General features: G+C 45.5%; 1 protein-coding gene across 4 annotated transcripts in view; it reads left to right on the top strand.

Moving 5' to 3' along the window:
* LOC130388969 (NT-3 growth factor receptor-like) overlaps positions 1-26,142 on the top strand; it is a 181,235-nt gene that overhangs the window by 65,104 nt on the left and 89,989 nt on the right. For all 4 annotated transcript variants that reach the window (XM_056598604.1, XM_056598603.1, XM_056598602.1 and 1 more), the window contains 2 exons: positions 21,250-21,324; positions 21,636-21,707. In XM_056598604.1, coding sequence (XP_056454579.1) covers positions 21,278-21,324; positions 21,636-21,707 — 119 coding nt within the window. In that variant the 5' untranslated portion in view covers positions 21,250-21,277. The remainder of the gene's footprint in view (positions 1-21,249; positions 21,325-21,635; positions 21,708-26,142) is intronic.

The following is a 26,142-nucleotide window of genomic DNA, read 5'->3' as shown; positions in this document are numbered from 1 at the left end:
CACACACACACACACACACACACACACACACACACACACACTGTCTGACTGCCTCTTTCATAAGAATGGCGAGCTACCGTTTTAATACACTCAATTCGTTTTGTTTTGTTTCTCAACTTTCAATTATTATTCACAGATTATGAAGAATTCAAATTACTTCTGCAATATCAAACAAGGTGAATGCAAATTTGTATTTGCTTCTCTACATTCCGAGCTCTCTCATCCTCTCTCTTGCTCTTCCCCTCTTTCTCTCGCTCTTTTCCCTCTATCACTCTCTATCTTCCTCGCTCTCCCTCATCCTTTTGGCCCGGATCTTAAACAGAATGAATCAGCGGCTTCAGCGTTTATCTTAATATTCAGAAGCCAAATAAATCAATAACATTAGCAGCCAGATTGTACCATGTCAAAGTGACACGCTTCATCATGTCGGGTGTGTGTGTGCGTGAGTTTGTATGTAGGTGTGTGTGTGTGTGTGTGTGTGTGTGTGTGTGTGTGTGTGTGTGTGTGTGTGTGTGTGTGTGTGTGTGTGTGTGTGTGTGTGTGTGTGTTAGGGGGCGGGCGTTAATGTCGATGTGTATGCATCTATTGAAAGGGTTCCAGAGACCATAATACACATTTCACTTAATTGGGTTAGCTGGGACACCTTGACACCTAAGTTCCTCTTTTCCCGAGACCTTTGGTTTGCCTCAAATGATTCATTAGTCACAAAAAGGCTCAGAGAGGTAACTCTGTCTGGCAGTGGAAGCGTGTTGCACATGATAAACATGAAATGACCCCATCTTCTCCTAATGCACCCGGCAGAGGACTTCCAATGAATCATTTTATGGATGGAGCACAAATGGCGCTGGAACGGAGCTGCACTAATGACGCTATTGGAACATTTCTGTCCCAAGTCTATATGGTTAATGTCAATATTAGCCTGAGTAATGCACTAATGCAGTACCAGATTGTCGATAACTTAAAGGGTCACCGTTTTTAAATTGGTCGGTTTGAGTCAAACCGCGTTGCGTTTTTGACGTAGCGCTTTTTAGAAGAGCGTTTGGCGGTTGGAGAACCACAACATCAGTCCTCACCGGAATATAAATAGAGAAAAATAGATCGTGATTATTTGTATTAGTGCTGTGTCCGGTTGGTGAAAGAAGGACCAAAATAGGACCAATCAAAGCCTACGCACACACTCACTCACAGATACACACATATGTACATATATTTTTATGCGAGCAATTGTGTAGTGATTGCATTGAGCATAACAACTAAATGCAGTGAATCACTTTCCTTTTCTGCCCACACATTATAAGGTCACACTCAGACGCCAACGCACTAGAAAGCAAACTCCCTCTCTCCCTCACTCACTCACTCACTCACATGCAAACAAACACACACACACACACACACACACACACACACACACACACACACACACACACACACACACACACACACACACACACACACACACACACACACACACACACACACACACACACGTGTGCGTGTAAAGTGTGCAGACTCTGCCATCAACGCTTCCAATTTTGCTTGGAGACGGGAACGCATTGTGAGGCTCTGAGTCAATGTAACATTTCCATTCCGTTAAGGCGCATACTGATCATGGCATTGTATCCTCAACGTGGAGGCAAATAGCATGATGTCCGAGAAGCTTAAGGCTGTTTCTCTCTGCTGGTCGCCATAGGTCATTTGCTAAGGTTATTTGTTGTTTTCCTCTCTACAAAAAGACACATCATAAAATCTCACGATAATAAGTGTTAGTGATTTGGCGCACTGGGCTAAGGGTGATTTTGTTTCACTGGCTTTACGAAAGACACAACTTTGCGTCAATGCTAATTTGGCCAAGTTGTTATTAAAAGTGCAAAGTTATTGAAGTGGATCAAAACAAGGTTAGGGACTCTTATTAAAGAGGTCAAGTCTCTTTTGCCACTCTTCCACTTCCTTTCTGTCAATTTCTCTCTCCTTCTTCACGCTTGCTAGTCTTTGATGCTAACCACAAGAGGGTGATATGATGGCTTCCTCCTCTACACGCTTGTGTGTGTGTGTGTGTGTGTGTGTGTGTGTGTGTGTGTGTGTGTGTGTGTGTGTGTGTGTGTGTGTGTGTGTGTGTGTGTGTGTGTGTGTGTGTGTGTGTGTGTGTGTGTGTGTGCATGCGTGTGTGTGTCAACACACCAGTATTTATTAGTAATTTAATTATTCATTTATATAACCTCCAGAATCTGTATTTGATCTATATAAAAAAAACAGCAGGGCCATTCTCAGATAGGCCTCACTGTTTACCTCCTCCCTGTATTCCTGCCCTTCAAAACAGCACACAATCTGTGAAATGTGCAATGTCTGCCATGGCTGATGTACCTGCCACTGATCCTAAGTTCAATCATTTTTTCTGTATTTCCCTGCACTACAAAGCAAGGCCGAACTCTAACCTTACATGGTATTCAAGGGGGGTTCTAAGTGACCTGTTTGAGTGCACTGTAAAAACTGCTACTTTTTATTTTTTCATTGAAATGGTTATTTTTTTAACTACCCACTGCTGCCGTGGGTCCCGTCCCGTGGCTCCATTACGTGTTCTTTTTGCAAGGAAAAAATAACTAAGTGTGCAGGAGTCTCTGGCTGTGAGGACATCCTGTGGACAAGGCCCCATAAAAGGGCCTGGAGATATATGGCTGCTCAAACATGTGCAACTCTTGAGGTGCTCTTTCTATAGGATTGAGATGCATAGGATTTAGCTTTTCAAATGCCATTCTTACTTGAGGCCACTACCAACGCATCCCATTTTATTCAATGCGCCAAGTTATGACATATTTCAGGAATTTCAAAGGGTAATTCAAGCAGTTGAACATTTTTGAATCGCCAGTCATGAAATCCCCTATGTTGTAGAACTACTCTGTCTCCTAGTGACTATTACCTTTGCCTTCCTAGGTTGTTTAGGTATTTGCTAGGTAGCTTCCTATTTGCTTCTTGGTTGAATCGTTGGTATTAAGGTCTCTATTTTTGAAAGGGTGGGATGAAGGGCGCATGGAAAACCATTAATCCCAGGGTGGGGGATAGGAGGTTGAATGCTGCACATCCTCTGAAGGATTAATCTGGCTATTTAATACCTACGTGTGCCTTTGAAACCATGGCCTCAAACATTGTAGCAATCAAACATCACAAACACTTTTTAATCTTCTGAAATGGCATAAGGCAACGGGGAACTGTGCTCCCTTGGTGCAAGTGGAACTCTTTCTGAGTGAAAGCTGTCACACCAGCCACCAAACTTCTTCGAGAAATTAACTCCTCGAGATGGTTGGACTTGTTGGCTCTGGGGATGGGAGATGAAAAAAAAAAAGAGTGACATTTTCAATTCGATTTAAAAGTCGGTCCTAATTCAGCTGTAGCGATCGTGCCCCTGCCATGAGACCGCTCCGCTTATGGCCCGCATGTCCCGAGGAAATATCTGGTCCCACTCGTGTGCCGTTATTCAGAGCTGCCTCGCCTGGCTGTCAGCCACACGCATCACAGTCCAAATGGGCTTCTGACAAACGCCAGACACACCTCCAGTGTGATGTCAGAAAATGCTGAACGTATTGTACTTTTCCGGAGGTGTGTAATGGATCGGTCGGCCTGTTCTGTCCCTGTCTGTTTGTGTACTTCTCCATGTGTGTGTAGCATCTATATTTCTATCTATGAATCTATAAATCTTCTATATCTGTGTTTATAGAAGTAACTTTCTGTTATCGATCTCTCTCTCTCTCTCTCTCTCTCTCTGTCTCTCTCTCTCTCTCTCTGTCTGTCTGTCTGTCTGTCTGTCTGTCTGTCTGTCTGTCTGTCTGTCTGTCTGTCTGTCTGTCTGTCTGTCTGTCTGTCTGTGTCTTGTGTTCAGATTGGTGTGTTATAAAGTCCTCATGTATGCATATATATATATATTGCTACCATATGTAACATTTTGCTCTAAGAAACTCGATAAAATACATACCACAGCACATAGGCTGTTAGAACGCTGGAGGTTCTGGTGATGCCTGCCGCTCCTTATCAGTGCGGTCAGCGAGCGCGCAGCCCAACGCTCGATACTCTGCATCAGATGCTAATGTGTGGGCTGGTGGGTGGTGGGTGGTGGCGGTGGCGGGGGTGGGGGCGGGGGGAGGGGGGGGGGGGGGGGGGGGGGGGGGGGGGCGGTAGGTCCTCTCTGTGCGGTCATCTGCTGCGTGAGGTACCCATCTGCGAGCGGAACGCCGGGCCTCCGCATCCCTGTCTCCACGGGCATAGCGCCCGCCTCGCTCACCACGCCGGACGACGGCAGGCCGCACTGCGCCACGCCACGCCGGGCAAAACGTCACCGCGCCCCTCTCCACGCCACGCCACGGCACGGCACGGCACGCCATGCAAGGACACGCAACGCCACATACACCACACCCCGTCGCGCTACACCACACCACATCACGCCATGCAACGCCACGTCAAACCACACGCACCCCTCCACACCACGAGACGCCAAACCACACCACGCCCCGCCATCACGCCAGGTCGAGCCACGCCACACTATGCCGCACACACACCACACCACACCACACCGGCACACCGCACAACACCACACCGTGCCACATAACTGTTTCCTGTCTCTCTCTCTGTCTCTCTGTCGCTCTGTCGCTCTCCCCCCGTCTCCCTCCTCCCCTCTATGGCTGTTGCCCCTATAAGCCATAGGGTTTCTAAAAAGCTTGTGCTTTCTCATTTTCCCTCCAATGTGTTTTTTAATTTGCTCTCATTACGCGGCGGCGCTACCTTGCTCAGAGCACCAGTGTGGTCCAATTAGAGTCACTTTGTTCTGCCGTGGCCCAGAGCGGCCCGCCGTGTCCGTGGCTCATCCCCTGTTCCCCATTTAGCGTACGTGACGACATGCAATATTAATCGCATTTTTGGGACGTACATGCCTACGCGCTCTCTCTTGCTATCTGGCTCGATCTTATCCCTCTCTCTTTCTGTCTCACTCTCACTTACTCTCTCCATCTCTCTCTCTCTTTCTCTCTCTCGCCATGCTGTCTCTCGTCACCTCTCTGTTGATCTGGTTCCCTCTCTCTTTCTCTTTTTTTCCCCCCCCCTTCTCTCGCTCTTTCTCTTTCTCTCTCTTGGTGTCGCTCTCACTCAAACATAGTCATCCACACATAGTGGTACACACATTGTCACAATCACATTGAACAGATAGCAGACCCTCACAACAGACATACGCAGGTGCACATGTAGTATTCCATGTTACGGTACGTGTATACCCTAGACACACATATGAGTTAAACACCTCATTAATCTTTGGTTTCACTCATACAGGCATACACAACACACACACACACACACACACACACACACACACACACACACACACACACACACACACACACACACACACACACACACACACACACACACACACACACACACACACACACACACACACACACACGAGCATATAAAAACGAGTAATGCAGAAGCCATATAAATGGTTTCAACTCTTCTCATGGGAGGTTTGTCACTGGTGGGTGAGGGTGTATGATGGAGATCGTCAGTGCGGGGGTGAAGTGTAAGACAGCCAAGATCAAATCCACAATGTACTTCTTACACTGTGGGAGCACAAAGTCATTGATGTTGTAGCTTGTTGCTTTTGTCTGGAAGATATTTGATTGCAAAAGCCAGCATTTAACATTTAAAAGGACCCCCCCCCCCCCCCCCACACACACACATCCTCATGGGTTCTATTTAATATACATGGCCAGAAAACAAAATTGTGTTACAAATATATTGCAAATCATATAAATTCATAACTTGTATTTTCATGAAGATGACGCTGAAATGCTTTCATCTGGAAATTTAATTAGGTATAAAGGAAGAAGAAGTTGCGCTGTGTCAGCGGGCACAGGAATTGTAAAAAGCACAAAGTAAAAGCTTTTTATTTTGCATTCTGGCTGCTCTCGGATTTCCACTCACACACACATCTAGTCACAGCCGATGTGTTTCATTGTGTACTTTATATAATTATTCTATGAGATTGCCTTAATGTACCCCAGCGCAAAGGACCATGTCCATGTCAAATCTTTTCGTCTAAATTATTATAAACAATCACAATTATATTGCATTTATTTGTTCCTGCTTCCCCCCACTGCTCATTTGTTTTCATATTTGATCCAATGGCTTTTTCATGTTTTTCCTGTGTGAAAAGGTGAAGGTTCTGACAAGTGAATCTATTTCCCGCTCAGCTTGGCACCACTGCCAGTCGATTAATGAGTCCTACTTTAAAGGCATTGTTTCTTGTGATTAAGGCCCTGGAAAGCTGATTTGAGGGAGGGGGGGGAGGTTGGGAAGTGGGGTGGTGGGGGGGATTTGACAAGTGTCGCAGAGTGAACCGGTTGCTCAGCACAGCCGGCGTCATATTCATCAGGAATTAATTGGGATATGTGAGGGCTGGTTTTAATTATTTCATAATCACCTCGGAAAGTAATTACAACGGGGTGTGAAGGAGAGAGAGAAGGATAGAGAGAGGGGGGGTGGAGAGAGAGAGGGAGGCAGGGAGGGAGAGAGAGAGAGAGAGAGAGAGAGAGAGAGAGAGAGAGAGAGAGAGAGAGAGAGATAGAGAGAGAGGCAGGGAGGGAGGGAGGGGGAGAGAGAGAGAGAGAGAGAGAGAGGGAGAGAGGGGGAGAGGGGCAGAGAGAGAGAGAGGCAGAGAGAGAGAGAGAGAGAGAGAGAGAGAGAGAGAGAGAGAGAGAGAGAGAGAGAAAGGGAGGCAGAGAGAGAGAGAGAGAGAGAGCGAGGGAGAGAGAGAGAGACCCTAACACGGGTGAAACGAAAGAGGTGAAACAGAGGGGAGTAAAGAGAGTAAGAGAGGAGGAGAGTCAAGAGAAATAAAGAATAAAAAGAAGGCGAGAGAAACAGGGTCAGAGCAAAGGATACTAACAGGGTGAAAGAGGTAAACCACCTTTTAAATTGGATTGTAACTTTAAATTACAGATTTAAATGTTTAAGAGGCTCCCAAATGAATTCGAAATACGCTTCTATTACACTGAAGACTGTGGTAATTATGCTTTTGGAGTCAGAGTGATTATAATGCAATCAGAGCTTTTGGCCCTTTGGTGCAGTGCTAATAGAGGGCTTGTTTTGTCAAATAGTGGGGACACTGTGGTAGCCCCGGATTACCAGATCCTTAATAGAAGCCGGATTTAAAAAGTAGCACACAAGACACCGACTGCGGTGTGTGTGGAAGTGTACAAATCATCCTACTGTGAGAGCATTACATTAAGAGAAATATTAAATGTCTCCGATGCTCTTAAGAATGCTTAAAAAAAGACGCAACATTTTACAAATACATATTTATTCATAAATAAATAGTATAACTATAATTGGAACAATGGTACTGCAGTATTTTCTATCCGTTGCCATGTTGTTGTTATTCCTTTATACGAATGATGACATTTAACGATGATCAGAGAGGGAAATTTAACATACATCATCGTTTGTGGGACCAGATTTTTTCTTTACATTTCTATCGGGGTTGAGCCCCTTTGCTTGTCGTTATCAATTATGGGCTAGAGATGTTCTCTTGGACTTTGAATCTGAGAGTTGTTGGGAACGGTTTTCATAATTATCCTATTATTTTGGTAATTAAGATAACAAGATTACACTTTCATTTGACTCCTTGGCAGTGTTGACCATCATTCCGCCATCTTATGGGGGCACATGCTACAAAGGCTGTAATTGAACAGCGACCAATAGGGAAACCGCCTTCACATCGTTCAGAAAGAACACGGCTAAGCCTATCAATCAATGTGTAATCTTTAAAGTGACACTATCAAGGCAACAATCAATACAACACAAGAAAAAGATCAACAGTTCTCCGACTGTTAATTAAAGATTTGCCCGCACGTTGTGTTAATTACCAAAAGGCCCCGTCGACAAGATGGTCGGTCCGTGATCCACCCCCCCCCCCCCCCCCCACCCCCGTCAACTGCTTGATGTTAAGGAGATATGTCACCGGAATAATGAAACCATTAAGAAAATGCAGGCACAAAGACCACCATTAATTACAGTCACAGGAGTACCACACGCCGACGCCGCGAACACGTCTCTCCCACTGTGTGTGGACATTAGTGCGCTCGCGTCTTTGTGTCTCTTGTCTGAGAGTGTTGTTCACGCTAAATGATTACACCGGTTGGTATCCAGCCAGCCGACACTTGTTTATTAAACAGTTGTCATGTCCAACACCGCAAACCACCAAACCCCAACCCCCCCCCCCCCACACACACACACACACACACACACACACATACACAAACATACACATACACAACACATACACACACTCACACCCTTTTCCAACTTTCCTTTTCATTTCGCTCTGGTCTTCATTTCCCTTTGTTTGATTTGCTCATCCTAAACTCATCTTCTCCCTTTTCTTGCCCATATGTTTTTGACAGAAACATAGAGGCACGTCATGCAAAAGTACTCTTATTAGAAACTTTTTGAGTGGGTCACTTTTTAATGGCAGTTATCTTGCAATGTTCATAACATTAAGTAACCTAACCCAACATTGGTTGTTCTTGTTATATTGCAACTCTCTCTTTTGTAAAGATATCTCTCTGCAAAATCTTGTCTGCATAGTATATTATTTATTACTCATTATGGATGTTTAACGATGTGAAATGCATTCAAGGGTTCATGGAGCGTACGTTACATCCATCAGTTATAACCGAGGGACTTGAAACTCGATCACTAGCTTTGAATGACCTAATGAATTAAGAGCCACCGATTCGTTTAAGATAAGGTTCTCTTTAATGTACGGAAGTAAAAGAACGGGTCAGTGCAGTAGTTCAAGTTTGTGAATCTCCAACATTATGCAACGAAGATAGAGAGGCGTGGGGAGACAAAGAGAAAGCTTACCAGGGGAAAGATTGTGGAATACAGCTGCACTGCAGCACTGCAACTGCCCTCATTCCTTCCCTCTTATCTGTCTCTCCCTCTCTCTCTCTCCTACTCAAGCTCTTCCTCTATCTATGTAACTCTCCCACTCTCTCTCTCTCTGTTAAACCCATGTTCTTCAGGGAGTTCTGCTGTTGTAAGGCCCTGCAGTTCGACTAACGTCCAACTCGGTTCATTGGCAAAAGCGGAAAAAAATTGTGTGTGTGTGTGTGTGCGTGCTCTGCGTGCTGTGTGCGTGTGTGTGCCTTATGTTTATTTATAAAATCGGAGCTTATTCTGTGGTAAATAAAAATGTGTATGGATAAATACCCTCTCAATGTACTGCTGCTCCCTCCCTCAAGCCCCACCACCTCTCTCTCTCTCTCTCTCTCTCTCTCTCTCTCTCTCTCTCTCTCTCTCTCTCTCTCTCTCTCTCTCTCTCTCTCTCTCTCTCTCTCTCTCTCTCTCTCTCTCTCTCCCCATCTCTCTCCCCATCCCTCTCTACCCTCTCTGTTTGTGTTGCTTCTTATTCCTTTCTTTGAGGCTCATTCCTTATTCCCTCCTTCTCTGCCTCTTCTGTCACCCTCTTTTGCATAATTTAGATATTCACAATTCATTATTAATGACATCATTTCTGCCCAATAGCGTCGTCAGTTAGGGCATGGCGGGGGGAAGGGGGCTCGTGGTGGAGGAATCCGTCAGGGGGAGGGGGTGTTTGGATGGGGTTGGGGGGGGTTTGGGGTTCACAGGGCATATTTCCTCCTTTATCTACTTATCAGACCGCTGGAGGGTGGGTGGGTGGGTGGGTGTGGTGCTGTTGTGGTGTCTAAGGCGGGGCTCTGCTCTCTGGGTATCCGGGCTCGTCAGCCGTCATGGCCGCCCCGCTTCCCCCCCGCTTCCCCCCGCCTCTAGGCCCATTGTTTGCACCATTAGCTATTCCGATGACACAGACGCAAGATGAAAAGGAGCCGGGTCGTTGCGCTTGGTTACAACACGGACCGCTTCAAGGTGTGGGTGACCCCTAATGCACAGGCTCCTCCTTTATGCAGATTCTGTTTTGATTGTTGCCAGTGATTAAAAAGCAAACATTGTTTCACTTGAAAGTCTTAAGACGTGGCCTTCGGTTTTAATGAACTCTATCTGTTTGTGTTTTTTGGTTCTGCTTGACACTTTGTCTCACATTGGCTGTCGATCATACTCTCTCGTTCTCTCGTTCTCTCGTTTTCTCATTTTCTCTCTTTCTCTCTCCTGTTCTCTCTCTCCCTCTTTTTCTCTCTCGTTCTCTTTCTCTCTCTTGTTCTCTCTCTCTCTCTCTCCCTCTCTCCCTCTCTCCCTCTCTACGTTAATTGCTACTTCCACCCTCCTATTCACATTTCCTAAGGTGTGCCATCTAGTGATGTGGACGACGTATCCATCTACTTGCATTCTGCACGTCGTGCTCTGCATGCATAACATATTGTATTTTCCCAAGTGTTTGTGCGCGCGTTTGCGTGCGTGGGTGTGCGTGCCTGTGCCTGTGTGTGTGTGTGTGTGTGCGCGAGTGTGAGTGTAAGGCCTTGTCAGTCTATGTTAAACCACACAGGTGCTGATGGGAACCCTACTGTTAGGCCAGAGTACAATCAATCACCTGTTCTCACACACTGAAAGCCGACATGACAGCCCGCGTGCACTCTGAGGAATGAGAAGCAATGGAGGGGTGAATGCATGTAGGGATGGATGGCTGGATGAAGAGATGGACGGGTCGATGTATGGGTGGATGGGAGGGAGGGAGGGAGGGAGGGGTGGATGCATGGATTGAGCGATCTGATGGGAAGATGTAGGGGGTGGAGGTATGGGCGGAATTATAGACAGAGGGGCTGATGGATGGACGGAATTGATGGGTCCTGCCGAGTGAAAAAAACCAACATCCATATGTATTCTCAGCTGCTACTTCAGCAAATCACGAGGAGAAGGGGAAAGGAAAAAAAATGGAAGCGTGGATGCAAACAGAACGTAGCTGACCCGCCCTTATCTCAGCTCTGCCAGGATTCATCTCGACATGTGACGAACGATCAAATCTTGAGTCTGCGTTCGGGGCGGCGATGACTTCAGACTCTTGATTTCAAAAAATCCCATTCCACAAACCCCTCCACACGCAGCTCTTTTTATAGCACAAGCGTTGCGGAATAAACACAGCAGAGGACTTAGTGTGTGTGTTTGAGAGAGAGCGAGCGGATGATTTGTGATAGTGGCTTTGTTCTGTATTAGGTTTACAATGAAAACGGGGGCTTTACGTCAGTCTGGCTTATGCGCTTATTCTGCTGTTTGCGTGGAACGCAGAGAGTTATACACATACATCGACCTGCGTGTGGGAGTCGACCTGTGAGCATTGGCGAATAGCATGCATTGCTGCTGCTACTACTAGTACTTCTAACCATAATAACAATAATATAGAAACGTCAATGATACCAATGCACCCTAATTATATCAGTGCCTTAATTGAAGGGGCACATATTGTTCTCAGGTCCTTTAAAAGTGAACATTTATACCGAAGCCACCGGGATAGGCATCAGCCTAAACAATCCTACGATTGAATTAGCTCTATGACAGCCAGTATCCTCCCCTGACTTCCAAACTCTACTATTCACCCTCTGTCACTCAAAGGGTTGCTTGTGACATCTACATATCTCTCTCTCTCTCTCTCTCTCTCTCTCTCTCTCTCTCTCTCTCTCTCTCTCTCTCTCTCTCTCTCCCGTCGGCCTTCTCCTTAGTTGTCTCTCGTCCCCGTCTCCCCCTCTCCCTGGTGTCTGACGTCTCTCGTCCCCGTCTGCCCCTCTCCCTGTTGTCTGTTGTCTCTCGTCCCCGTCTGCCATGGCGTCATGACAGATTAGACGAGAGAGCCGCGGCCCATCCGCACTCACTCAATTTCACACCCCCTAAATCCAGAGGCTGCAGCAAGACTTCCCTAACTCCCCTTGGCTTGCCTTCCTTCTCAATCTATCGCTGCTTCGAACTCTCTTTGTTCCCTTCTCCTCGACCCTCCCCCTTCCCTACCATCCCCGCCGACTCAAACCATCCAAGCCCCCCCCCCCCCCTCATCTCTTGTCACCGCCTGGGTCGGTCTGGGATCCCCCGATCCCTCCTCTGTGCCTGTTGCTCTATCTCTATAGCCAGCCATGTCATTTACAGCTGCGTGCTGCTTATTAACAGCAAGCCCGGTGCTCCGTCACTAGATTATTAATACCTTGATTTCCTGGGCTCGTCAGAACCCTATGTGCGTGTGAGAATTTAATCAGCAGCGGTATTTACAATCCAAGACGGCGAGACGGTGGGACTGTTAAAGGACAGCTTCGGAGGGGTTTTAGCAGTTCCCAGATTGTTCAGATCACAGCCTTGGAATTGATTTTTGATACGGGTGTTTAATTTCATTGAACATTTGTTCTGTAGTAGTTGCACTGCGCCGCTGCTGCTCTGCCAATGCTTGGACAGAGTTACACACAGAGCCATTTCATGAACATTAAAAACCGTGTTCCGTGCCGTGTGTGGCTGGCTTGATAGTGGACGTGGTTTCTTATTTACTTTGAATTTGAAGTTGAGTCAGAACCCTTCCTGTTATTGTTTAAATGCTGTGTTTTATGAATGCAATGGTGTTGAGTCAAGTCTGGAGAGCCAAGTTACATTTGAGCAACGCACAAAAATAAATATGAAAGGAAAGTTAAAATAGTATGTCTGTTCATTTTGCGATTTCCCAGTATCAATATTTCAGTGTAAGTGTATTTGCAACATAGGCCAATTGTGAGGTAACACATTTATGTTGGCTCATTATACTCCAAGTGAATATAATAGTGCCTGATCAATTCTCAACCAGTGATGGTCCTGCTTAGGTTTCAATTGACAAGTGACAAAGACTACCAGAAGTCTTTCAGCTTCTGGTCACCGATTGGCTGACAGCAGAGCAGTGTGGTCTTGCTATGCAGATTCCAGGTGTGGTCAGCTATTACAGAGGGAATGTGGAGCAGGCCAATGGCATAAATAGGACATGCTTTCTCAGCAAACTGCCTCTCTATGGATGGGGTTGTATAAAAAAGAATGTCCTATGTCGCTGTTTGCTTAAACTCTCACTATCGTTGACACGTATTTTGTTAATGCGATTTGCTGAAGCATGTTAAAGAGATAAACAATTGCCATTTTGCCAAACGAAAAGAATATCAACAAGAAGAGGGAACACTGGGAATGAAAACTGTGCCGTGTGATCCAGAATTCTCATTCTAGAAGCTGCTGATGGTGGAAAAAACAATTTACGCTTATTCCTCTCCTGGTTTCCCTCACAACCAGGTCATCCACCAAGCACTTTAGCTCTCCTCTCTCCTCTCCCACGCAGGTTCATAGGTTCCATATTAGTGCGCCCACCATCTGATGAAGACATAGCACTAACCGTCTCCCACTTCTTGTGCTCCATGTGAAAACAGTTGGTACTAATAATCTTTGGCAAAGATTGCCGTCCGGCTCGGACAACAAGTGGTTCAAATTCTACTCAAGTTATATTACAGGTTCTAAGCTGTGGGTACTATTCAAGGGTAAAAAAATCCCTTCCCTTTCCTCCCTACATTTCTCCAATATCGAGAAGTGTTGCATTCAAGTACCTGTGCCGTGATTGGTCAGAAATGAGCGGGGAGCCGGTGTCAAATCAAAATGTTCCCGCAGTGAGTCAGCCGCAGTCAACTCGAAACAGATATTCTCACAGCGAGGAAAAAAAGGCCATCCCATTTCGAACGGATAACTCTCCGATAATAGCACTTAATTTGAACCCACAGCACCTTTAAGCTTGTTCATTTAGCATTACGTTTGCACTCTATATAGAGGCACACTGGGGGGCCGTAGTGAGGGCCATATTGACTGGCTAACTTTCAATCAACAATATAGGACAAAAAGATAATGTGCCCCACAAGAGGCACTGCTGGCCCTGCTGCGGCCGTGCCTGCGTTGTTTTCACGCGCCATGGTTTCACAGCCACATCTGAGCACACTCTTCTGGAGGTCATTTGGCTGCTGGGTCTGCCTCATTAACCAGCCCAGCGGCTGCTGCGCCAGCGCCCGCACACAAAACCATCAGCGCTCGCCCAAACACGCCACCCCCACCCCCCTCCTCTCCCCGCTTGCTTTTCTGCTTGCTTGTGTAACCCGGAGTTCGCGTCAACCTTTCTTTACAGTATGGGTTAAGCATGTGTTTGGTGAACCCTAGGATGTTAAAGTGGGCTTTGCGGATTCGCAGAGCACTGCAGCCTTGATGTGCACAGTGCTGTCGGTGTCGGTGCTGAGGCCAAGTGTTCGGTCTCCCCTGAATTTTTTTTTTTTTACATTGTAGAAGCTCTGTCGTTTTCCTTTGAATGTACGTCGAGAATGAATTAAATGTCATTTGTTGATTTTTAAATGGATATACTGATGGAGTGTATGCCGGTTGGTGGTGGAAGACAGGAGGTGAACGCTGGGGTGGGGTGGGGTGAGGGGGGGGGGGGACGACGACAGTGGGGAGTGAGCCTGGGGTCGGCAGCATGGTCCTGGACTGAGAACGGGTGGTGTAAACAGCCCACGCCAGGGCTCCATCTGCAGCATGGCTGATGGGGATACATTCATTCCTACGACTCTCAGTGCCAATGTCACAAAGACACATCAGAGGAGATTTAATACTTAAAAAGCCATCTGTTTTTCAGCAAAAAAAATACGTTGGCTCCATCACTAGTTCATGGACATAATATATAATGGGAGCCCAGGCACACACAATAAAGATGTGCACTCACACACAAACACGCGCGCGTACACACACACGCACACGCACACGCACATGCACACGCACACGCACACACACACACACACACACAAACATACACACAAACACACACACACACACACACACACTATGTTGTCACACACACACAAACAAACACACACACACACACACACACACACACACACACACACACACATGCAAGATACACAAAAATTCAAACAATTAGTGATTTGACGCCATTCAGTGATGGCGTCTGAGGTGCCCCTCGGTAATTGGGAGCACAGTGAATCATTCACGTGTTGTTAAACTCAGCACAACAATCACCTTTCAATCTCCACTCACCCCGCACATTGCCATGGAAACACAAACCTCTAATCAGAATCTATTCCATTTCTCCCCCTCCAACTCCAGTCTAAGATTGAGCCTTTCCTTCTCTTCCATCGAATCCCTTTCTCACATATCTCACTTCCTATTTTCTCCCCTCTCAGATTCACAGTGACATTCAAACTCTCACACATGTTCACTCACACACACTCGCACACAAAAAACACCCCCACACACACACACAACCCCCCCCCCCCCCCTCCCCCCCTTGCCCACACACACATACACACACATAAACACACCCACACTAACACACATGTGCACACACACACAGACTGACAATGAGCAGGCTGTATGTAAATAGCGATGATAGCTTAAGCAGGAGAAGCTGCTAGTTAGCCCCGGGGGGACCTTCTCTCTTTTAATGACAGGTTAGCTTTGACTGGGCTTGAATACATTACTGGAGTGAGGGAGCGATGCGTTACACTTCCTCTCTATTTGGCTGCTCCTCAGACGTGCCTAGGAGCATCGCTTTGCTCCTCTCTTCTCTGTCACTCTCTGGGTCTCTTATCACTGTCGCTCCCTCTCTTATCCCTCTCTTCTCTGTCCCTAGCTGTCTCTCTCTCTCTTTCTCGCTCTCTTATCCCTCTCTTCTCTGTCCCTAGCTGTCTCTCTCTCTCTTTCTCCCTCTCTTATCCCTCTCTTCTCTGTCCCTAGCTGTCTCTCTCTCTCTTTCTCGCTCTCTTATTCCTCTATTCTCTGTCCATAGCTGTCTGTCTCTCTCTTTTTCACGCTCTCTTTCTTTATGTCCCTCTCTCTCTTATCCTTTTCTCTCTCTCTCTCTCTCTCTCTCTCTCTCTCTCTCTCTCTCTCTCTCTCTCTCTCTCTCTCTCTCTCTCTCTCTCTCTCTCTCTCTCTCTCTCTCTCTCTCTCTCTCTCTCTCTCTCTATCTTTCTCTCTCTGTGATCCCTCTCTCTGCCTCTGTGAGTGTGTGTATCTTTCTCTCTCTCTCTCTCTCTCTCTCTCTCTCTCTCTCTCTCTATCTTTCTCTCTCTGTGATCCCTCTCTCTGCCTCTGTGAGTGTGTGTATCTTTCTCTCTCTCTCTCTCTCTCTCTCTCTCTCTCTCTCTCTCTCTCTCTCTCTCTCTCTCTCTCTCTCTCTCTCTCTCTCTCTATGTTGCTCTCTCTCTCTCTCTCTCTTTCTCTCTCTCTGCCTCACTCTCCCTGCCTCCCTCTTTATTTTTTGTATTATTTAATGGCAGAATGCGTAGGACGCATTCATTGTGGTCCCTTTTCTACCCTGGAAGCTGAAGAGACAGCAATGTGTGTGCATGTTTTCATTTGTGTGTGTCTGTGTTTGTGTGTGTGGTTTAGCCTGTGGATGTGTGTGTGTATGTGTGCCTGTGGAAGTGTGTTTGTCTGTATGTATGTATGTGTGTGTGTGTGTTTGTGTGTGTGTGCCTGTGGAAGCGAGGTTGTACGTCTATGTGTGTGTATCTGTGCCTGTGGAAATTACTTTGTGTGTGTGTTTGTATGTGTGTGCATGTGTGTGCATGTGTGAATGCCCGTGGAAGTGCATGTTACTGTTCTGCAGACGGCTAGTGGTGAGGGACAGAGGAGTTCTGCCAAGATCAGGTTGGAGATAGCAAAGGAAGGAGATGGAATGAAAAGCAGAAAGGGTTGTGTGTGCGTGCGTGCGTGTGAGTGTGTGTGTGTGTGTGTGCACGTGCGTGCGTGTGTTCGGGGGAGGGCTGGGTGGTAGGGGGGATGGGAGGGGGTTTGTGAAAGGGATAGACCTGCACGAAAGACATGGGGTGACGAGAGAGGAAAGGGGAATTGCAGAAGCCTAAGCCAGAGACGTATTAGTCCGGCGGTAATGAACCAGGGGACTGGAGGAAGGGCCCTAGAGCTGAACACTGCCCTGCCTCCATGCGGCAGAGCCAAAATGCCCCCCCCCCCCTCCCCCAAAAAAAAGAATAATATGAGAGTGGCAGTAGGTAGCGCTTTCCTGCTGGCATCCGCCAGTGTTCAGAGCTACAGGCTTAGCGGATCGTTCACAAGAAGCAGCAGGGGATGTTGCTAAGTTACCAGCCTCGCACTCAGCGATGCGAGGGCGTCGCTAAGTGGCGGCCACCTGGTACCCTGGTGGAGGTGGAGCCCGGGGTCCGGCACCGCAGCGGGGATCAGGGTAGAGAGAGAGTAGGGGATCAGGGTAGAGGGAGAGTAGGGGATCAGGGTAGAGAGAGAGTAGGGGATCAGGGTAGAGGGAGAGTAGGGGATCAGGGTAGAGGGAGAGTAGGGGATCAGGGTAGAGGGAGAGTAGGGGATCAGGGTAGAGGGAGAGTAGGGGATCAGGGTAGAGGGAGAGTAGGGGATCAGGGTAGAGGGAGAGTAGGGGATCAGGGTAGAGAGAGAGTAGGGGATCAGGGTAGAGAGAGAGTAGGGGATCAGGGTAGAGAGAGAGTAGGGGATCAGGGTAGAGGGAGAGTAGGGTACAGGGTAGAGAGAGAGTAGGGAATCAGGATAGAGAGAGCATAGCACATCAGGATAGAGAAAGAGAGTGGCTTTGGTCATGTGGGTATATACCCATTCAGGTGGAGACTGACAAGGGCCAACACGTTTGGTTAATACTTTTTATTTTTTATTTTTTGATAAGGTCAGCTAAACTATTATCTCTTCTGCAGAACTCCAGCCCTGCAGCGGTATCAAGCGATAACTCTTGAAGCATGGCTTAATTGATTGACATATGGCTATTGATGCTTTGGTACTGGTCTGGAAGTTTGTGGTGACCTTTTGTAGAAGCACGATCACTTTGTCTGCTATTGAAGCTCTGAACCACGTGGGTTGGTTGAGCTATCAGGACAAATCCTTTGGTAGAAGAGGAAGGTATGCTAATGTTCTCCAACATAGACTTTTCTATGCACACAACAAGAACAAGAAAGCCAAGCTCATGTTGGGGTTTATATGTTAAACCATACTTTATTCATATTAAACCAACTTTTGGTTTAAGCTGGGGTAAGCTTAATGGAATGTAAGTAGCTTAATGTAAGTTCAATGTAAATCATGTTAAAAAAAATAAAGTATTTTTCTCTATTTGATGAATTTCATTGAACACACGGCATCACACGTAAGGCATGACGCCACGTTTTATCCAATGAAATGTTAACCTGCAAAAACATTGGAAATTGGCGGTGAATAGTTATTCATGAAATTGTTACAAAAGCAACAACATATGCACCACATTTTCCTTATTTTACGACCTTGGTGCTCTCTGACTTTGCGTTACTCTTTCTCTTGCTCCAATTCTCTCCCACCCACACTCTATTGTTCTTGCCTTGGTATTTTCTACGTGTCAAAATCTTTTTATGCAGGCACCACAATCTATTCAGAATCATATCCATATCTCGATGCACAGCGACATGCTTTAACACAATGATGCTGTTTTCTTTTTTCCAGCAGAATATTTGTATCTAAGTCACACACGGAGAGAATATTTTAATACACTTTATCGGATTTTCAAGCATGACTACATTCTATTTTGCATTATAATATATATGAGTCGTGAAGTACATTTTACCCTCCGGGGATTAATAAAGTCCTATCTTTATATGTGTTCTACATGTTTATACAAACATCTGGGATGGGGTGGCGCGTATCTTCTGCAGCCTATTAATTTACATTTTGGGTGCGCCTAAAGACATGAACTGTATTCATTGTCTTAAAAACATTTCTAAACCCATGAATCGTTTCAGACGAAACAAATGCATACGAACGTAACCGAACACGATTCCCTTTTTCCTTCTCTAATTATCTCAACTGATAATTTTTCAATAAATCCTTCAACTGTTGCAAAGCATCTTTTTCTACATTTTTTCTCTCTTCAAAAGAGATTGCGTTAATTTATTCATTGGCTCTGTTTAAGCCTGTCCTAAGCCTATTATCCAGCCCGCAGGATCTGACATGTAAACAACCTCTTGGGCACTTTTCAGTGGTTACGGCGGCCAAGGAATTGGGATTATTCAAGGGTACAGTGAGGCTTCTTATTCACCGTGGGGCTAGTTTGGAGCGCAAGTGCAGCGAAATCCGTCCATGGGACAGCATAACCACAGAGGATAGCCCGACATGCAGGCCAGTTAGAAAAAAGGATGCAACACGTCGTGTTCAGCTAAACATCCCCATTTAATTGCAATGTCTGTGTGTTGGAACCTCAGCTGTTTGTGAGCGTTGCGGTTCCAATGGAGGACTGGCATCTTTATGTTCGCCTAGCATGAGTTTGTGAATGCATTCAGAGCTCAATCTATAGTTGGCTAAAGGTTTGTTTTGTCGCGGAAGCCCTGCTCACAAGGGAATGAATGCCGGCTTCTATTAGCTCATTAGACTTGTGTGGGTGATCTGTTATTGACTTAGTCAATCTTCCAATAAGGCCCTTTGGCATTAAAGAGCCGGAATCTCTCGTCAGCTCATAATGTGCTTGACCAATCAAGCGAACTTGCATGGTCCTAAAACCCCTCATATTGAATCACTTTGTGTGTGTGTGTGTATGTGTGTGTGTATGTGTGTGTGTTTGTGTGTGTGTGTGTGTGTGTGTGTGTGTGTGTGTCTCTATGAATTACTTGCGCTATAAGAAAGATTTTTAGTGTTTAGATGATTGTTATTAAACAATCATGCAAGATGGTTAGATCCATAGCTAGATCGCCCAACAGATACAAGGTGTGTGTCCAAAAATATCCAATGCTGTCTCAATTCTAGGAAAGAGCAGATGGATTCATAAACTTTTATCAGGTTCACCTTAATCACACTCACGCACGCGGGCACACACTTATGCATACCAACAGACACATACACACACACACACTTATGCATACCAACAACACACACACACACACACACACTTATGCATACCAACAACACACACTCACACACACACACACACACACACACACACACACACACACACACACACACACACACACACACACACACACACACACACACACACACACACACACACACACACACCCATAGGCACACAGACAGGCAGTGCCACCACCTTCTACCTTGAGGGAGAGTGGGGTGAAGTCTCTGGGGTAAACAGATGCTCGGGGATTGTGATTTGCGTTATTTGATTGGTTGCCATACGCTGCCTGTACCCAAAACAGTGCTGCCATTCTGTTTCTACTAAGTTCTTTTAAGGATAAAACAAACAAGCGCGCCCCCCCCCCCCCCCGCCCCACAAAACCAATTCATTAAGAGTGAAGAGAAATATCCAAGTATTCATCTATCCATCCCTCCACCCATACAGCCAATCATCCACCCATACAGCCAGTAAACCACCCATACAGCCAGTAAACCACCCATACAGCCATCCATCTATCTACCCATCCATCCATCCACCCATACAGCCATCCATCTATCTACCCATCCATCCATCCACCCGTACAGCCATCCATCTATCTACCCATCCATCCATCCACCCGTACAGCCATCCATCTATCTACCCATCCATCCATCCACCCGTACAGCCATCCATCGTCTATCGTTTTATCCAGATAGATCGATAGGTACCTTTGATGGCGTAACAGCAGCTCACATTAAAAACACAATTTTAACAGTGATCATGATGTTAGGGAAAATATAACAAAATGAATGTCTCAATCAAAGATGTTATGTTTTTTTAAATACAAGTTAGCTGACCTATAAAGCAAACCAGTGCAACGAATGCGACAAAGATATCTATATCTTTCCATCTTCCCATCCATCTATCGTTTCATCCGTCCATCTTCATCTTACATCGAATCAGGCGGGGGGGAATCCCCTCGCAGTCTGACGTTATTCAAACCTTTAACAACGCGTCACATTTAGCTGACAGGTCATCGTCACTTTGAAGGGCTTGGGACTACCCCATAAAACAGATGATTTCTGCCACAAACAAACACTGAAGGCACGCACGCACGCACGCACGCACGCACGCACGCACGCACGCACGCACGCACGCACGCACGCACGCACGCACGCACGCACGCACGCACGCACGCACGCACGCACGCACGCACGCACGCACGCACGCACGCACGCACGCACGCACGCACGCACGCACACACACACACACACACACACACACACACACACACACACACACACACACACACACACACACACACACACACACACACACACACACACACATATGCCCACCTGCATATTGAGTGACTGGTCTTGTTTACCCCCCCTCCCCAGACACATTGAGAACTGGAAGGGCCTGCAGATGCTGAGAGACATGGACATTGAGCTCTACACTGGACTGGAAAGACTGTGAGTAGTACACTCACATCAAATTACTGTTAAAGGTCCTGACCTTAATGGGGTCCCCTGCTGTGGAATTCTTGGCTGTTTGCATGCGTGCACGCATTTGTTTGGGCTGCGTTGGTACTGATAAACGTAAACGTAAACGTATATATCATATTTTTTTCTAAGTCAAAAAGCCTGAATATGGGAAGTAACTGTAAGTGTGTGTGTGTGTGTGTGTGTGTGTGTGTGTGTGTGTGTGTGTGTGTGTGTGTGTGTGTGTGTGTGTGTGTGTGTGTGTGTGTGTGTGTGTGTGTGTGTGTGTGTGTGTGATACAGCACCATTACAAAGAGCGGCTTGAACTTCATCCAGGCTCGGGCTTTCTCAAAGAACCCCCATCTGCGCTTTATGTAAGTATATTTATATTTCAATGTAGTAATGTAATGTATATTATGCAAAGTCATACACGGAACCCTTCCCCATTGCTTTCACACACACACATGCACACAATCGCACATACACAAACACAAACAAACTGTCTCTCTCTCTCTCTCTCTCTCTCTCTCTCTCTCTCTCTCTCTCTCCCTCTCACACACGAACACACACATACAAACACACTCACAGCATGCTACAGACAACCTCTCCTCCTGTATCTCCTTCCTCTGTTGCTTTCCAATCCTCAAAGACTAGATAGAAGGACACATGCAAGTCTACTTTGTCATGTGTTTACCCATGCAAGGCAAGGCTTTGCATAATCACAGATATGGCCCATATTTTATTTTGCATTCTTTCCGGTGTTTTGTAGGAGGACTGATGCGTGTGTGTCTATGCTCGCAAGAGCAGTGGGAGTCGATATGTAAAAATGCTCCCTGACCCAGCCTCTCCCTCTTCCCACGTCCAAGAACCCCAGAGTGACTCACTATGTCAGAATAAATTCCAGGGTATAAATAAACGAACAAATACATCTATCCACATCGCAAAATTGTTATGGAGCCGGTTCAGCTATATAATGCAATATAACACAATACAATGCAATACCATATACCTGTTTAGATATTAAACTCCATATTATTTTTGAGGCCATATTGTTGTGGGAGCTACCCGGAATGCTTCAGCGCATGTGCTAACCAGTGACCAGTGAGAGTATACCCACTCATGCTCGAAAGGGGTACATATTGTAAAGGGTGAGGTTATTTTTTAAAAACCCGCCATGGTGTCTAGTGGCATTATATAACATTATATAATGTGAACATGTAGCCCAGATATATAGTGGGTATGGACCTGGAAAAGGAGGTTCTACAGTTAATAAAACATAAAATAGCCATTATCTTGCCATTTGCTGCGGTTGTCTTCACCTTTCATATTCATATCTTTACACCCTTATTGTATGGATGTAAAGGTTATATTTAACCTTTCCTTCAGGGTATATGTGTTAAAATTCTAGAAGAGAAACTGAATTATCAACAGCAAAACCTATATGCGAAAAACACCTTGGACACAGACCTGCCCGCGGACATGGTTGGCCGCTGAACCCAATAAACAAGCACATTACTATCCTTGAATTCAAACATGACAAATTAAACTGGTCTTAAATGCATATGCAACAGCTTGGCAACAAGTTTGTTTTGGCATGGCAACAATCTCTAAAGAGCGAGCTCGGGCCAATCACTGAGTGTACTGGCTCTATATGGGGGCGGCCATCTTGGGGCTGTTGAGACAGCAGGAAGTTGACAGATGGTGTTTGTTTCTTTGTATTTGGGGATGTTTTCTTTCACCATCTCTGTCTCTGTGTGTGTGTGTGTGTGTGTGTGTGTGTGTGTGTGTGTGTGTGTGTGTGTGTGTGTGTGTGTGTGTGTGTGTGTGTGTGTGTGTGTGTGTGTGTGTGTGTGTCTGGGTGGGTGGGTGGGTGAGTGAGTGAGTGAGTGAGTGTGCGTGCACTGCAGGCGCATGTTTTTGTGTCTTTGTGTGTGTCTTTGTGTGTTTACTTGCTTGTGTGTATGTGTTTGTGTGTATGTGAATACTGTGTGTAATGCTGAGACAAACACAGGTGGTTGATTTCCAACACTGCCACTGTTTCCTACTATATCTAAAAGGTATTCATGACCAAGGTCACTAAGAAAGTTTGTTTTATATGATCTTTAGACACAGAGATAACGTGTGGTATTTTGTTCATTTAATCTCATGCAATGTATACATTTACTAATAGCAGCCAATCCAAATTCTCAGGTCCAAATTAAAGCCCTGGTTTGATTGATAGAAGAGGCACCCTTTTTCGAACGTCATACAACTGACTAGCAAGACCTCTGCAACTTAGAGGCGAGCACCGTCACACACACACACGCACAGTCACACACACACACACACACACACACACACACACACACACACACACACACACACACACACACACACACACACACACACACACACACACACACACGTACACACACGTACACACACGTACACACACATAGACAGACTGAAAGATTGACAGCTTTAATCAACATTGCAACACCTGTCATTGTTCACTCCAATCAGTGGTTCTTGAAATAATTTTTTTTTGTGTGTGTGTGTGTGTGTGTGTGTGTGTGTGTGTGTGTGTGTGTGTGTGTGTGTGTGTGTGTGTGTGTGTGTGTGTGTGTGTCCGTGTGTGCGTGTGTGTGTGGCTGCCTCTGTTGGGATGCAGTGTAGGGCGTGTTGTGTACAGTGTGGAAGTTCCGTTTTCACACTCATTACAGATAATGAGCTTGAAGGCAATAGTATAGTCTATATATAATATCCGTGTATGTATACATGTATATAGATATATATTGCTCCGTCCCCATCCTGACTCCCTCCTTCTCTCCCTTCGCAGTCTCTTCCTTGTCCTTCACCTGAATTTTTATATTGTCATTATCTGCACACATCCATCTATTGTTATTGTTGTTTTTGTTTAGTCATATCTCACTTCAACACTGGAATGTTCCTATTCTGATGACGGCCTTTTTCTTTTCATTTCCCATTATCTGTCAGTCTCTCAATGGCTCCTAAATAAGCCCCTCGTCTCCTTTCCTCTCGCCCTGTGCACTCTTGCTGTCCTCCATCCTCTTTTATTTTGATATTGCCATTGGTTTCTGATTGCCTGTGAAGCCAGCAGCTGCCCTCAGTTACTTACATATTCACACCTCTGCATGGTTTCAGAGAATCTCCGGGGCTACCACTGTCTCCTTTATCTCGTCTGTTACCTCATCCACCCTGCCTCCAACTCGCCCTCCACCTGGCTTGACAACCTACTTATTGTAGATCCATTTTAAGACCTTTCAATCATTTCTTGCTAAAGCAGTGCTCGAAGTGGCTGGGAGGTGGTGTCCTCTACAGCCTAGTGGGTGTTCTTTTAAAGCCATAAACCGGCTATAAGAAAAATAAAATAATCCATAAACCGTATTTATTGCCATACAAAGAGATGCAGGACCAAAAGTTAAGACTAAGTAGATTGATGCTTGGTAAATGTTGAAAAATGTACTTTATCCAACTATTAAAACAAAATCAAATAATAAACATACTCTAGCAAGCCAATGGACTAAGCTGTATAGTGTGGTGTGTTTTATTCACCAAAGTCACCTACTAGCTTCTGAAAATTTGGTTTACAGTGCTTTATTATGAATACACTATGATGTCAGGTGGGGTTTGTAGCCTAGGCCGTACTTTTCAACACACTTCACCATGTTTTGCTGGCAGAGGAAGGGTATGCTTGCGGAGGTTGTGGTTGGCTGGGCTTGTGTTCTTTCAATGACAAGGCAACTATTACAATGTGTGTGTGTGTATGTGTTTGCGTGTGTGTGTGTGTGTGTGTGTGTATGTGTATGTGTGTGTGAGATTGTGTGTGTTATTGTGAATGTGTTTGTGTGTGTGTGTGCGCATATCAAAAAAGGACCAACAAAACTAGATAGTAGCTAGCAGGTTTGCTGGCCTAGCACATGGCGTTGCCGAATAGTTATTTTACGTTTTAAGAGTTGCATTCACTTTCAACAGCTGTTGAAAAGAGTTTTTTTTTTTATCTATCATTGTATCATTGCAGAAATGCAACTGCAGCAAATAGACGCCACCTGCAGCCGTATTTGCCCTACTCTAAAGTGTTTGTGAATATTGTCCATGAGCAACACTGGAACTTCCTTTCTTTAGCCATAATAGTTCGGAAAAACATGTAAGACAACAAAAGCATGAATTTTTTTCACAGTATTGTTCCTCTAGCAATCTGCTTATACGGATTTAGATACGACATTAAAGTCTCGTTATTCCTTGTGACAATATACAACTATCTGAAGATTGGTTTAATCTAGAAAAATCGATCTTAAGACCATAGTATACATATAACACCTAAATATAGCTATTTTGTTCTCAACAGAGAACTGGATAGGTAGTATTTACCTCCATAACATATTTGCATTCAATCACAATGTGTTGCTGCTCTGCAACCTTCCTATTTGTGTAGCTCTTCAAGTTTACACTCTGGGCACAACAAAATAAAATCATCAACCCAATTTTGTCCCAAGCACCCAATATTTTAGTGGATGGCAACCTACATTTGTCAGCTGGATGGCCCTATCCAGAACTGTCGACTCCTGCAAAACACAACATGACACAAACAAAAAAAACACTCTGAATCAGAGAGAGAGAGAGAGAGAGAGCTTGAAGTGTTTTCCAATTTACTTGCTGCTTATAGTTTATGAGGGAAAAACGACTTGGAGAAAGTTATCAAATTAACGGCAAACTGCTGAAGAGTACTGAGAGAACATTAGAAGTGCCGGTAATCAGGCGTAAGTCAAATGTGCCGAAATGTTGAAGTATGGGCGGGATAACAGTGAA

This window comes from Gadus chalcogrammus, chromosome 9 (assembly GCF_026213295.1).
Source record: "Gadus chalcogrammus isolate NIFS_2021 chromosome 9, NIFS_Gcha_1.0, whole genome shotgun sequence".
Classification (NCBI taxonomy): Eukaryota; Metazoa; Chordata; class Actinopteri; order Gadiformes; family Gadidae; genus Gadus; species Gadus chalcogrammus.
This window is presented reverse-complemented; position numbering and strand designations above follow the sequence as displayed.